Genomic DNA, 15,482 nt, shown 5'->3' on the forward strand with positions numbered 1-15,482 from the left:
CCCGATTATCGTCCGTGGGACAGTCTGGTGAGGTCAGTGACTCAAATCTGTTCAGTGTGTCCCGTGCCGTCGTCCGTCTTGGGGGCTGTCGGCGTTCATTTTGGCCGACCTGACATGTTCGGTCGGCGGCAGGGAAATCGGGACTCACCCGGAAATGAGGAGCGCAATGAGGTGACTACAGTCTCTCAAAATCTGATGAAAATCTTTTAAACTGACCTTTGTTGAGCTGAAATGAAGACAGATTCAGCAACTGCATGGCCTATTTCTCGCTTAAAATGTTTTCAGAAACACGTTTCAGTTAACTATTTTAGTACAATATGAGATCGTATTCTGAACGGCCGCCATGACAGTCTGGCTTTCAATATCCGGAGAAAACAAACCCATGTGACGCGTTCGTCCAATCAGCTGCCGGTTTTCATTTCTTGGGCAACATTACAGATTAGCGCCGCCTGCTGTTATGGAGATGTATTACGTCTCGTCTACTCTCGTCTTTTTGGTGTGTTCTGTGGCAGTTTTTTGGACCTCGGGGACGCGACTGATCATATCGACGGTGTTTTCTGTCAACGGTCGCCCGTCGGCTATATGACACATATCAACCTGTCAACCTCCCTGTTATATCTGTAAAACGTTCAGTATTGTGTCCGGTTGGACTCTGTTATGTTATGCACTGCAGGTGACAAGTTACTGTGCCTTTAAGGCTTACAGCAGTGTTTTACGGCAAGGGTCGTAAAAGTAAGGTTGGCGGCAGTTCAGTAAACGAAACATGAACGGAGCTACACGGTGTGGTTATTGAGTCCTACACAAACATAATATTTGGCGAACGAGGATGTCTGAACTCGTCTTACCACCACCGCCACCTTTCCTGCCTGTTCCTGGTGATCCCGCTGTCTCCTGGGATCGCTGGCTGACGTCGTTTGAGGATTATTTGCTGGCTTTGGGACTGTCAGTACCCGATCCGTTCCACCTGCACAATCCGTTCTGCGCATGTGCAAGATGACACGTATGCCATGACGTAGGCGCAGATGATAATGCTGCGTTCATTCCACCACCACCTTGGAATAACGGCACCGCTTCCACCTGCACGATCCGTTCTGCGCATGCGCAAGAACTATTAGCTAACGTTAGTTAGCTAATAGCTAATTCGGCGGACCGCTAGGTGATTATAGCGGTAGCTAACGGTTAATTCGGCGGACCGCTAGGTGATTATAGCGGACTGCCGTTAGCCTCCACCGGGAAGCTAACGTTAGTTTAGCTAACGGTTAATTTGGCTAACCGCTAGCTGATTGCAGCGGTCTGCCGTTAGCCTCCACAGTTAAGCTAACGTTAGTTTAGCTAACAGCTAATTCGGCTAACCGCTAGCTGAGACAGCATGTAAACTTTAAAAGACCCTCAAAATAAAACTTGAAAATAAACGTTAACATATATAACAGCTGTTACGTCAGTTCTACTTTACTTGTGCTCATTTAAAATACAATCACTCAATACTTGTCTTTATTGTTATTACTGTAATGTCTTAATTTAGCTGTAGCCTGCTTTTCCCATTAAGTTTGACTTAACGTTATTTTAGACTGAATCTAGCTGCAGAAACAACGTAACCAGTGGGGCGGTGCCTGTTATTTCGAGGTGGCATGAACGCAGCATTATCATCTGCGCCTACGTCATGGCATACGTGTCATCTTGCACATGCGCAGAACGGATTGTGCAGGTGGAACGGATCGGGTACTGACAGGGACACTCGGACTTAGCGGAGGCGAGGAAGTGCGCGCTCCTGCGCCATTGTCTCGGGCAGGAGGGACAACGGATCTTCGCCACGCTCACCTTATCGGATGATAAGTACGTCACAGCCACGGCCGCCTTGAAGGCTCACTTTAGCTCCGGAAGGAGCCGGCAGATGCACCGTTTTGAGTTTCGTCAGAGAACCCAAAAGCCGGGTGAGAGCGTTGCCCACTATGTATCAGCATTACGTGAGCTGGCTAGACTCTGTGATTTTGGGGCTTTGGAGGATGGACTTACAGTTGACCAGTTAATAGAAAAAACGTCATGTAACCAACTGAGGGAGAGACTTTTACTAGAGCCAGACTCCACGACACTAGCGGACGCTTTAGTGAATGGAAAACAGTTGGAAACGGCCCTAATGGAGGCGCGCAAGTTCGGCCGCTGTGCACGACCCTGTGACATCATAAACACCCACCGTCAGTTCAGCACACGGAGCCTGCAGAGACGGCTGACGGGGTGAGTGACAGTTTGGATGTACAGAGAGTGGACAGGGGGCCCAGGGAAGTGGGCACAAGAGCTGTGGCAACTGTGGCTCCACTAAACACACAACCAGGGATCAGACATGTCCTGCCCCGGGGAAACGTTGTCGTAACTGCAACAAGTTGAACCATTTTGCACGCTGCTGTCGCTCCTCTCCTGCGCGCCATAATACTGCTGCTGTTCCCATAAACACTGTACAGACCTCACGCGCCTTCGTTCAAGCTCTGCACATGCCGTGTGGGCACGACTCTCATTCCACTCCTCGTGGACACAGGAGCGAAAGTGTCAATCCTGAACAAATGCACATATGACCGCTTCTTCAGTCACGTCCCTTTGGAAGCAGCGGCTAACCCTGGTGATAGCAAAGAGAAGGGGGGGTGGACTGCGACTCTGTGTCGACCTCACAGATGTGAACAAAGCCATCATCCCTGATAAGTACCCCCTACCTACGGCTGAGGAGCTCACTAGCCATTTCCACGGCTCCACTGTTTTCAGTAAGATGGACTTACGTAACGGCTACCTGCAGGTCCCTCTGGCTCCTGCCAGCATGGACCTTACAGCGTTTGTCACGCACGTGGGGGTCTTCAGATTTAAACGCATGGCATTTGGACTCTCATCAGCCCCGAGCTGTTTTCAGAAGATAATGTCACTCATACTGGCAGGTATCCAGGGCATCTCCATCTACCTGGATGACGTGGTGGTGCATGCCCCCACCACCGCACTGCATGACGATCGCCTGGAGCAGGTCTTTCGGCGTTTCGAACAGCATGGGGTCACACTGAACTCTGAGAAATGCATGTTCGGGGTTGAGGAGGTTGAGTGCCTGGGCTTCAGGCTCTCAAAGGAGGGCATCGCCCCGATTATGTCCCACACTGAGGCCATTCTGTCCCTGCCAGAGCCGCAGTCGCCATCCCAGCTGTCTTTCTTCCTGGGGATGGCCACCTACTACCTCAGATTCATGCCACACTACTCTGACTCAACGGCCCCCCTGCGCCGGCTGCTCAGGAAGGATGTTACATGGGAATGGACGCCGGCCTGCCACGAAGCTGTGCGCATCATCAAACGGCAGCTCACGTCCCCACCCACACTGACCCATTTCAGCTTGACCGCGCCCACCATGGTCACCTGTGACGCTTCCGGGGTGGCGCTAGGCGCTGTGCTCTCCCAGACTCAAGAGGGGGTGGAACGCCCGGTGGCGTTTGCCTCACGGGCACTTACTCCAGCAGAGCAGAAGTATTCAGTAGGGGAGAGGGAGGCCCTGGCCTTCCTGTGGGCGTGCGAACGCTGGCATGTTTACCTATACGGGAGGCCTTTCACCATTCGCACGGACCACCAAGCACTGACGTCACTGCTGGCGACTCAAGGCTCGGGGCACCGGCCCATGAGACTGCTGAGGTGGGCTGACAGGCTGAACCAATACAACTTCAGTCTGGAATTTATGCCTGGACGGGCCAACACGGTGGCCGACCTCCTGTCTAGAGCTGTGTCGGTGACGAAGGAGGCAGGCGGAGTGACATCAGACACAGAGAGCGACGAAGACTGGGTCCACATCCTGCATGGGCCCCTCAGTTCAGTAGTCACTCTGGCGGAGCTACAGCAGGCCTCAGCCGCTGATGAGGTCTTCACAACTCTCCGTACCTACGTCCAGGACGGCTGGCCTGCCAAAGTGGACGACAGGCTGCTGCCCTATTACCGCTTCCGCAACGAGCTCTCTTGCTGGGGGGCGGTGTACCTAGCCCGTGGCCACCGTGCAGTCGTTCCGGAGATTCTCAGGTCCAGAGTACTACACATGGTGCACGAGGGGCACCTGGGGGTGGTCAAGGTGAAGCAGCGCTGCCGTGACACAGTGTGGTGGCCCCACATAGATTCTGATGTTGAGGAGCTGGTACGTAATTGCGCCTGCTGCCTCCTGAGTGGGAAAACTGGTCAGCCTGCCACAGCCCCTCTCACCCCGACCCCTTGGCCGTCCTCACCCTGGGAACATATTCAGGTCGACCTCTGTGGTGAACTTCATGGGGCACCTGCTCACGCTCGCTACCTGCTGGTTGTGCACGATCTTCATTCGAAGTGGCCAGAGGTTTTTCAGCTGAGCTCCATCACTGCACACTCAATCATCGACCGTCTGGACAACCTATTTGGGCGCTGGGGCCTCCCCGGTGTCATCACAACGGATAATGGGCCCCAATTTGTGTCGGCGGAGTTCACTTAGTTTCTTACGATGCGGTCCATAAAGCACATCAGGACGGCAGTGTATCACCCAGAGAGTAATGGTGGGGTGGAAAGACTGAATAAAACGCTCAAGAACGGAATCCGAGCCTGTCTGGAGGAAGGGAAAACCTTCAGCGACGCACTCAACCAAACTCTCCTGACCATCCGGGCATCCAAGCATTCCACCACAGGAGTGTCACCTGCATTGCTCATGATTGGGCGCGAACTAAAGCAACCACTGGACTGCTTGAGAGCTGAGCCAGCTCCTGCACGTGGGAGCCCAGGTCTCCAGAAAGCAAGAGCTCAGGTGAAAGGTTCGCAGGTTCGGATGAAAGAGAGGTTTGATACCACGCACAGAGTGCAGACCCCCTCACTTTCTGCAGGGGTTTGGGTCAGGGTCAAACACCTCCACCGCCAAAATAAGCTACAGTCATACTGGTCAGAGCCCCTGCGGGTGACTAAGCAGTTGGGGCCGGCCACTTACAGGCTGGAGAATGGGACTCGTTGGCACTCAAACCGCCTGCACAGAGTTGCAGCCCCCACAGTACCTGCATCACCTATGTATCCGGCAGCGGCTCTAGGTTGGCACCCCAGGCCAAGAGCTAAACGGGTGGGAGGTAATCCACCAGCACCGCCCGATGCAGCTTCACGGTCAGCGCGCCCTCAGAGAATGAGGGTCCCGCCTGTCTGGCATGGGGACTATGTGACATGATGATAGTGCCACTGGGGAATGTGGGCTAAATGTTATGTTTCTGTTTTCAGGGGGGTGGGGGGAAAATGTTATATCTGTAAAACGTTCAGTATTGTGTCCGGTTGGACTCTGTTATGTTATGCACTGCAGGTGACAAGTTACTGTGCCTTTAAGGCTTACAGCAGTGTTTTACAGCAAGGGTCGTAAAAGTAAGGTTGGCGGCAGTTCAGTAAACGAAACATGAACGGAGCTACACGGTGTGGTTATTGAGTCCTACACAAACATAATACTCCCGACTGTTACCGCAAACTAGTGATCTAGCTAGGATTCTCCCTTCAGACCACAGTGGACTTCAGTGGACTCTCCATCCAAACTCCCAACTGGACCTTCGTCTGCCACGACTGCCGGACTCTTTCAAGTACATGTAGCCTACTCCCTGTCTCCGCCGATCACTTGGTAGCTTTGAGACACCTGGTCAGCTGTCAGTTTACGCCAGCTAGCTTCTGTTAGCTTCCACCGACGGCTCGCCCAGCACATCTGTGTTCGCTGTGTAGAGCTCTTTTTCCCGGCTTTGAAATTACGATTCCTACGCCAAGACCCACCCTTCAATCACTACTATTGGCCAGACGGCGTCCATTACGCAAGGTAACGTAACCTGATTTGTTCAGGTCTTATCCCCTGACCAATCGGCTATCCTAACCTTAACACCTCCTTTTTTGCGGATTTGCATGATTTAAGAGAGTCACATTTTCAGGTCGGAAAAGCCAGATTTCTGGATTTATCAGGAAGAATCACACCCCTGATAAGTCCCATAGACAGTATATAAGCTATGCCAGAACTACCTTATGAAAAAAAGCCCAAGATGGTAAGCTTAAAAACATGTGGCCAGCACAGTCACCAGACTTAAACCCCATTGAGCTGGTTTGGGATGAACTGGACAGAAAAGTGAAAACAATGTAACCTACAAGTGCCACACATGTATGGGAACTTCTGCAACAGAGTTGGGAAGAACTTTCTGAAGAATATTTGATTTCCATTGTAGAAAGAATGCCACGAGTGTGTTCAGCTGTTATATCTGCTAAAGGGGGCTACTTTGATGAGTCAAAGATTTTGAATACATTTTGGTTTATAAATTGATTCCATGATTTATTTTTTAACTTAAATTGTTCATTTGTTCTATTCTTTCATTTCAGAGTACAATAAGACATTGAACGGCATGAAATTCAATAAAAACCTGGAAAAATTAGGGTGTTCTAAAACTTTTGACCGGTAGTGTATGTTTTGGGGCTTTTGTGCGATTGACCCCTGATCTATCCGGATTTAAATCTAGTACTGCATTCATGTCTCCCCCTATGATTAGTGAATATGCATTAATGACTACAGACCCCAAACCCTATCTACAAGATGCGTGGCTACATCAAACACAGTTCGCACAAACTCCATTTCACAATAGTATTTTAAGACCGTCCAGCGCCCATGTCGTTTAAATAGCAAATGCACCTGCGCCCAACTTTGCGCCCATGGGTGTGCTGGTCTTACAAGGAGGTGTGTTCAGGTGAATTCTTGGAATATTGCTATCTATCTATCTATCTATCTATCTATCTATCTATCTATCTATCTATCTTTCTTTGCCATAATGTGCAACGTAATGCATGCGTTATGCCTTATGTGCACACGCTCACATATCAAAAAAATGCATTGCCGATGGTGACACCAAGTCCTCCCGGAGTTGTGCCTTTTGTCATTAGTTTTGCTTTCAATAACTTTGTAAACAGTGGCTGTAAGCGAACAGCTACATGCAAAGTGTGTGACTAAAGATAAATGATGCCGGATCAACAATGTCGAACTTCATCAGGCATCTCAAAACGCACCCAGATAGGTCAATCACTTGCAATGTGAAAGAGACATTACATTTAGCATATATCGTCACAAGCTAACCATTGCAAAGTGTTGTGCTAATGATGGGAACAGGCAAATTGTATATTTATAGTTAGTAGTTGCTGAGGCTCAGACATCCATGGCGCACAGGAGGCGGGACGCACGGATCCATCTCCCCAGGAACAAACGCTGTGTCGGGTGGGCAAACTCATGTGATGCGTAATTGATCCTGTGGATGATTTGTAGGCTATGAAGTGAACAAGGTGTACCCAGTCCACCAAACACTGGGCCGTCTTGACGGTCTTAATTTTGCACATATTTCTGTTACTGTAGTCCTATTTACTATTTCATCCATGCGTGGCACAGCAGATCCGTGCGCACTAGCTGTCATCTGCCGTGGAGACGGTGGCCTCACTAACCTCGCCTCCTCTGAGTCGGATCTCCCTCACGCTGGACTCAGTTTCACTAAGCGTACTAACACTTAGAAAATAAATAAATTGCATTACATCAGTGAGTTCAAACTGCTTATTGTGCGTAATTTGGACGGACTCTGAGATGCATGTTGTTCTGTAACTGGTGTGGCGCTGCCACTATTCTCTTGATTTCTACTTCGACATTAGACATTGTTTTGAGTGAAAGAGACGTTACATTTAGCATATATCGTCACAGATAACAAGCTAACCATCGCAAAGTGTTAATGCTGGGAAAAGGCAAATTGTATCTTTATAGTTGTATCCATATGATGTGACAGACTTAGGTTAATATTTCACCAGGTCCATAGGCTAGAAGGATGTGTTAAGTAGACCCCATAAAGTTATCCTACAACTGATTTTGATACTGTACTGTACGGATGGTTAGCTACAGGACATGCTTTGAATTCATAAGATTTAACAATACAGTGTTAAGGACAGATCAGATGGCCAGAGACTTGAGACTTGACTTGGACTTGCCCCTCAAAGACTTGAGACTTGACTTGGACTCAAGCTCAAAGACTTGAGACTCGACTTGGACTTCCAAAAAATGACTTGTGAACATCTCTGCTTGTTACACATACACAGGGAAGCGCTGCAGCACACAAACATGCAAAAGATTACAAATAAAAATATTACGGTGCAAATCCGCCATCATAATAGCAATGCGCCAAGGTAAAAACACGCCTGGCTTTTAAAGGGAATGGGTGATGACACTTTGATTTCCTTATTGCATGTCACGCCCAAAACACACCTATGAATTAATGAAGACAACACTAGTACGGATCCTTTTTTCCGCCATCAAACTAACACGCCCTAAACGCACCTGCGCCATGCGCTTAGATCGTTAAAATAGGGCCCACTGTGTCTGCTGTGGCCATTACTGTTCTCCTTGTGCCTAGACTCTGAAATTGATATTATGCATTAACAAGGCTTACCTTGCTGGTTCCACAAAGTCACCCTGCCTACATCTTATCAATTCCATGTTGACGTGTGAGTAAAATCAATAAAGGAACAGAGAGATTTATTATTGCTTCTCCTGAAAGAACAGTTCATTCATCAATTCCTCAATCAACAGACAATTTATAATACTAGTAATAATAATAATACACTTGATTTGAAGTCACATGATCCAAGGACACATGCCATAGTAAGAAACACAAGCAAAAATACAGAAGCATACTGTATGTAATGTGTATTTCAGTCGGGAACCATCAGCTTTGTTATTGCAACCTCCACACAATATTGGTGTTATTATTTTAAGTACATTTATATTAATTAGACCCATTTCCACTATTCCTTCAACTTTACCTTCTTCTTACACATTTAAGCCAGGAATGCAGTGTAGGGACAGCTTTTCAGAAAACCTTAAAATATTCCACTTTTGTTTCATTCATTATTGGTTTTATTAAACATTTCAATGAAATTCATACTAATTAAAACCATTTTTGACACCAATTAATGGAAGGTGCTAACTTAAGTATATGTTAAAGAAATGAATAATTGATAATTATCCCATGATCTATTGTAGTAGCCCTGATCCATTTTAAGACAACAACTGTGGCTTTTTCTCCCCCACACATAATTTACATGCATGATTACATAAAAAATATTTCAAGGATTTGCCCTTTTAAATTATGGTATGAAATTGTCAATCTAAATCTCCAGGGTAGGGTTTTCAGCTATTAAGTGAATCAAATGTGGTTGTTAGTTTACTTTATCTGTTAACGAAGTATAGATATTTACAGTATCTCACAAAATTTTAGTAAATATTTCATTATATTTTTTGAACACTGAAGAAATGACACTTTGCTACAATGTAAAGTATTAAGTTTACAGCTTGTAAATGTGCAGTTTTGATATTTCACATACAAATATTTCACTATTTTATACTTTCAATGTAATCAGGGTGCCCCCAGGATCCTCCAACTTAAATTCAAGGCTTTTTAAGACCTTTTTAATACCATTTCAAATGAAATTCAATGCCAACTTCGTACCCATTCCGACAGAAGTATGAGGGGAAAATGTAAAATCTGTATAAATTTTAAGCCCTAGAAAATAATTATGTACAAGTAGGCTACTTGAATTAAATAACACTTCATTTAATACAATTTATTGGATTATAATATAAATATATATATATAATATAATATAATATAATATAATTTTCACATGCTCGGCCATGACCGGCAGGTCAGTCCGACATATGCCGATTTTATGCCGGTCATGATTGCGCAGGTCATGATTAACATCGCGCAAGATCAGCGCACCGCCGCTCAATCAGCTGTTTATGAAATGTTATAAAGTCGTAATTATACACGGCTCTGCAGAGCCGTCTGCTCTACTGATCTGAAATGAAAACCGCGGGTCCCGTGAAATATGACAGCTACAGTTTATTGGAAAATAGCGTTGGGCACACTGACTTTGATGAATTTACTGTTTATCAGACCTCAAATGAGACAAGAAGCTAACGTTAGCTAACGTTAGCGAACGCTGCGGTGACTTCCTCTGCCTCTGACATCCGGCTGCAAGAGACACTGTATTAAAAAAAAAAAAAAGAGAGACGCTGTATTCCCCCGACACGCTGTATTAACGTTTTAAAACGCTTTCCAGGTTAGTGGGGATGCCGCTCATCATTAATAACGTAGTAATCTTCCCCCAGCGTTAAACTGCGTGTAAAATGAGTGGTGACGTTACTGTTGACGTTTAAACAGGCCTGTTTGTGCGTTTAAAATATATCTGTGTTCTCTGAGATTTGGATGGAGTCATATTTTGAGAAAAATAAAGTAACTAAAAAAAAAACTAAAAAATAATCTACCTGCACCTAGTGCTGGGCGATATGGAGAAAATCAAATATTACGATATTTTTTACCAAATACGTCGATATCGATACCGCAATGATATTGTAGTGTTGACTATTGGTGCTTTCACAAAATAGTTACACAATGAGATTTTTGATAAATAATCATCAGTAATGTGGATATAATAACTAAGTGGGTAAAGGCAAATAATAGAACAGCTACAACAGTCTGGTAAGTTCAGAACATTACATCACTTTACTGTAATGCAGCCTTTAAAACCAGGAAAAGACAACACTTATGTCATATCACAATATCCAAAATCTAAGACGATATCTAGTCTCATATCACGATATCGATATAATTCCATAGTGAGTGCGGCGCGCCAGAAAAATTATGGGCACTGCGGCATATTAAATATATTATAAATAGTTTTTCCACGTGAGAAATACAATGTGTGGCAAAAGACCGAAATGAGTGACTGTAACGCTCAATGTGTGACACTTGAGAGCCCTGGTTTACTTGCAGCTCCGCTACAGTAGCAGCGAACCTTTAACGTTACCTGTAGTCACATGGGGCTAGATTTATCAAGCCGTTTGCGCCCATTTCCAGGCGCTAATTGGTCGCAAAGACGGACGTAACCGATGCGGGCTATTTACAAACAGGGCGCACTTAGGTAAAATCGCAGATTGTCTGCCACATGAGCGAGAAGAGACAAGTTGCGCTGTCAATATGCGTTTGTGGGAGGGTCATGGGGAAAGTGGGAGTTCCACCCGAAAAGGTGGGAGGATAAGCGCAAAGTGCGCCTAATGGTGCGTTCTTTTTGTCCACCGAAGTTGTTTTACGAGTTGTTTTCCGGAGTTACGACCCGGAAGTTGCAAAAAGAACGCCCCCGAGGTCGTATTTACGACTCGTCAAGTTGTCTGAACTCAGAGGACCCCGACGCGTAGTAAACATTGTGGTTATCTACAATTTTAAGCACTTTTGTCTTTGTTGTAACCAAATGAAGAAGTCGTACACATAGCGCTGTATACTGCTACCTATAGGCATGTCGCTACAGTCTTATTAGGAGTTAAATACCGCCTGATTAGTTATTAATCATAATTATATATTCCGTGGTATTTACAAAGACTGTCAGTAAGAGCGCGCCTCTATTCTGCGGGGGAAATTCTCCGCCTCTTAAAAGCAGGTCTAAACCAGCCGCAATCGAGTTTCCTCGTAGACCTTTATTCCGCTGGTGAAATGGCAACAGTAATTTGAGCAAGACAAAGACATAGGCGAGACTGAAAATATTTTTAACACAAGAATCACACTTTGTCAGTGAAAACAACATAATTTAGCGTTACAGATCAAGCAGCCGTGCAATATTAGTTACTGGAAGAAATCAAAGATGAAATTGAATCTTCCACTCAGCGTTCACATCCCATTCCAGTAGTTGTTAAACTCCTCGCTACATTACAAATATTGGCATCAGGATAATTTCAAACAGTCATAGCATCAGCAGTGGGAATATCGCAGTCTGCACTCAGCCGTGTCATAGCATACCGCTTTGCTACAGCGCAATTTACGGTATAGTGGGCGGAGAAAGACGCTGATTGCCTGATGGGTGTCAGGGTTGATAAATACTACGCAAAATGTGGAAGCATAGCGTGCGCTATTACCGAACTCGCATAAACAGACGCAGCGCAAACTGCGCTAGTGTTAGCAAATCAGGCCCATGGTCTCTAAACAGTCCGCTCGCAGTTAAGTCCTGCACGGATCAACAGATGTTAGAGTGCGGCGGCTGCTCACTCGGTTTGTTATAAGACGCACCAAGCAGATTAATGGAGCTGCTCGTGTTTGGCTAGCTAATAAGCCGTTAGCCTGTTATCTTGAGCTTTGTCTGAAGGCGCCGAGTGGCCAGCCAGGCTCTACCGGGCTCTACACACCCGACACGTTCCGCACATCCGCCGATCAGTTTAACCGCTAACCCCCCAGTACAAGTCAGAGAGGCGTGTTTACTTTGTGTCTCGGTCCTCCGGTGCATCCAGAGACGGGCTCCGGTCAGTTTTTAAATTAGCCTACATTAGTAACAGTTAATCTCGTTATGGTATGAACTTAATCCTAGGAAAGGCAAAAAATATAAGACCTTTGTAACGAAATCCAAGACTTTGTATACCAAATTCAAGGCTTTTAAGGCCTTAATTTGAGAATATCAAATTTAAGACTTTTTCAATGCTTTTAAGACCCCGCGGATACCCTGTCACACGACACGACAATAATTTGGATTGAAGAGGGTCAGATGAACTATACCTGTTATGCTCCACAGTCAGAGTTCTCGCAGTTATGACATCATATCTCTCCAACTCTCTGTCTCGTTCATCCAGGACGGCCAGGTTGAATTGGAAATCTTCCCTCAGTTGCTGGTAACATTCTCTGACAAATGAAAAAAATTTAAAAAATGATCAGTTATTAACATGAGATTTACCAAAGTGGAGGGACCACTGGCAAATTGCTACCGCCTTCACCGTGATAAAAAAAAAATATATATATATATATAAACATCATCATCAGTTTATGCAGCAATCAACGGGCACATAGACCCAAAATCCCTCCCACCCTCCAACCAGTCCCACCCCCAGGATTGCAGGCAGTTCCAAGAGATGCAAATTGCAAAGGGTTACACAAAAAGAAAAAATATTTATCTATATATAAAAATAATAAATAGAAAAATAAAGAGTAAAATTCAGTAAGAATGCAAAGGCAAGCAAAGGAGGATATAGAAAAGTAAACTAAAGGCAGATTGTATGTTGATCCCTTTCAGTTAGCTTCTAACCCATCTACAAAGTCATAAAATGACATCACCACGGCGCATGGTCGTGCACCTCTGAATTTTTGTATCTAAGCGCTGTAGGATTCTCGTAGGGTACAGATTTGATCATTGGCAAATTATCAAAGATGTTTTATCAATATTAATAAAGTTATGAATATGGTTATTAATAACTGTATCAAATCGACAAACAATCAAAACGGGGCACCACCCTGCAAGTCAGGGACCAATAATCAAACTGTGGAACAGTCTCATTTCTGTGGTAATCCTTTAAAAAGGAAATAAAGGAAGGGGTGAATCCAAGCACGGACCCGTTCGACCAGGTATTGTTACAACAAGTACACAAATAATCACAAGCAACTGCTAATTAAGCATAATAAGATTTATTAACGTCACAATTATCAGTAGCTAAACAATAATCCTTCAAAAATAAACTCATATACCTTTTTACAATATCACAACCAAAACAAAGCAAAAACAAAGCAGCATGTGTCATGGACACGTCTGTGTGTGTGTGTGTGTGTGTGTGTGTGTGTGTGTGTGTGTGTGTGTGTGTTGTGTGTGTGTGTGTGTGTGTGTGTGTGTGTGTGTAGTGTGTTGTGTGAGGCCGAAGGAGGAGGGCGGTGTCAAAATGTAGGCCTAACACAAAAACCAAACTGGCTACTCCTGTGAGCTGCAACAAAACTATTTAGCCTCAAGAGGGCGGTAGTGGTGCTGCGGCACGGGGGCTGAAGAAGCCGAGGGGGTTGCTAGGCAACGCGCACACTTAACCTAGTATGCTAGGTCATGTGTTAGCTCTGTACAAGGTGATGCCGTCTCCACGTGTGAAGCTAGCCTACAGCGTTAGCTCGGGAGCTATGCGGCTAGCCTGTGTCGTGTGTGTTTGTTAGTAAGAGGAGAAAGAGAAGAAGAGTAAAGAAAAGAGGCACTTTGATCTTAATTATCGATAATGACCCAGTTCCCCTCAGCCACTCAGTCCTACAGACTGAGACTTTTGGTTTTGCTGAGGAAAACGTCACTATAACCACTCCAGTAGCTAACAGCTGATTTTCGCGAGTTTCTCGCCGACAGTAATTAAAACTCCATGAAAGGAGTGACGTAAGCAGGTAGCAATTACGGTTTTAAACCAGCTACTTAACACAACATAAACCAACGGTATAATTGATCGATTATACATTCACAGAACAGATTAATAATCACATATGGACCAGTACATGATTAAATCAGATCACATTAATGGCAACAATGGTAGCGAACCCTTTGCTCATTAATAAACACACTACTTATTTCTGCCCAGACGTCAGCCTTTTTACGGTGTGTTCAGTCCGTTTGTTTCTGTCCATAGGTTTCCACAGAAATGAAACAGAACGGGTTCCTGGCGCTCGTCAGGGCCACGGAGAAACTCCCCTCCAAAAAGGCAGCAAGGGGGGCAAGTTAGTCGACTCTGAGAAGAAAAACGTTGTTTCCTTCTCACTGCAGATATGAAAACACTGGTGCGTTTCCAAGGATCCACCGAAATAAAATCCACTTTCTCCAGAAAATGGAAGTTCAGCACAAGCGCTTGCGCGCCTCCTGTCAGCAACGGAGTTGCAAGTGAAGACGAGGGAGTTTCCTAGGGTCAGGTTATTTATAGGTTAAGACCCCCTGCTGTGTTTATGGTCCCGCTGAACCAATAGGAAGACTCGAAACTCTTGAAAGGGTGAAGACTACAATCTTGTAGTTCTTTGACTTCCTGCCAGTTGTGAGGCGTTTCCCTTCTGGCTGGCACTTTCACATAGAGGTGTGAATTAACCAGGCTTTGGGGTTTACATACAGGCCAAGATTCCTTTGTCTTGGCCACATGTCCCCTTGTCTCTGAGCACATGTGTGTCTTGTATCCAGAGGTCAGTTTAATCTGAGGCCTTTTGGTTAAAATCAGATTTAACACCACTGATGGTTCCAACAGCGCCCACGGGGATCCAACATGGCGGCGAGCGAGTAGGTCACGTTAGGAGCAGCTCCCACTACAAAACGCCCTAAATCCTGTTTTTAGCCGTTTCATAACTCCAAAACAAAATTGATCGACTATATTGCATTTAAGACGAGGAAATAACGTAAATGACGACTCGAAAGACAACAACTAAAAATGATCCTGATAAAAAGGGAGAAGCATCTGAAGGAGCTAACATTGTGGTAGGCTGGTATGGTCTAGCACACAGGCTGGTATACTAAGCTATGGCTAATGAGCAAGGCGAGGTGATGAAAGCCATTTCAGACTTGAAGAATGTTTTCACTTCCAAATTTTATGGTGTGCTGTCCGCCATACAAGACATTAAGACTGAAATTCGTGACTGTGGAGGTAGGCTTTCTGAAGCTGAACATCGAATTAGCAG

At 45.4% G+C, this 15,482-nt stretch overlaps 1 protein-coding gene across 10 annotated transcripts in view; it reads right to left on the bottom strand.

Moving 5' to 3' along the window:
• Positions 1–15,482, bottom strand: part of ccdc57 (coiled-coil domain containing 57) — a 113,798-nt gene that overhangs the window by 76,393 nt on the left and 21,923 nt on the right. For 9 of the 10 annotated variants that reach the window (XM_039788289.1, XM_039788295.1, XM_039788294.1 and 6 more), the window contains exon 3: positions 12,594–12,716. In XM_039788289.1, coding sequence (XP_039644223.1) covers positions 12,594–12,716 — 123 coding nt within the window. Of the gene's footprint in view, positions 95–12,593; positions 12,717–15,482 lie in introns of those variants that run through there. The other variant, XM_039788296.1, reaches the window with a different exon arrangement.

Source organism: Perca fluviatilis, chromosome 21, assembly GCF_010015445.1.
Source record: "Perca fluviatilis chromosome 21, GENO_Pfluv_1.0, whole genome shotgun sequence".
Lineage (NCBI taxonomy): Eukaryota > Metazoa > Chordata > Actinopteri > Perciformes > Percidae > Perca > Perca fluviatilis.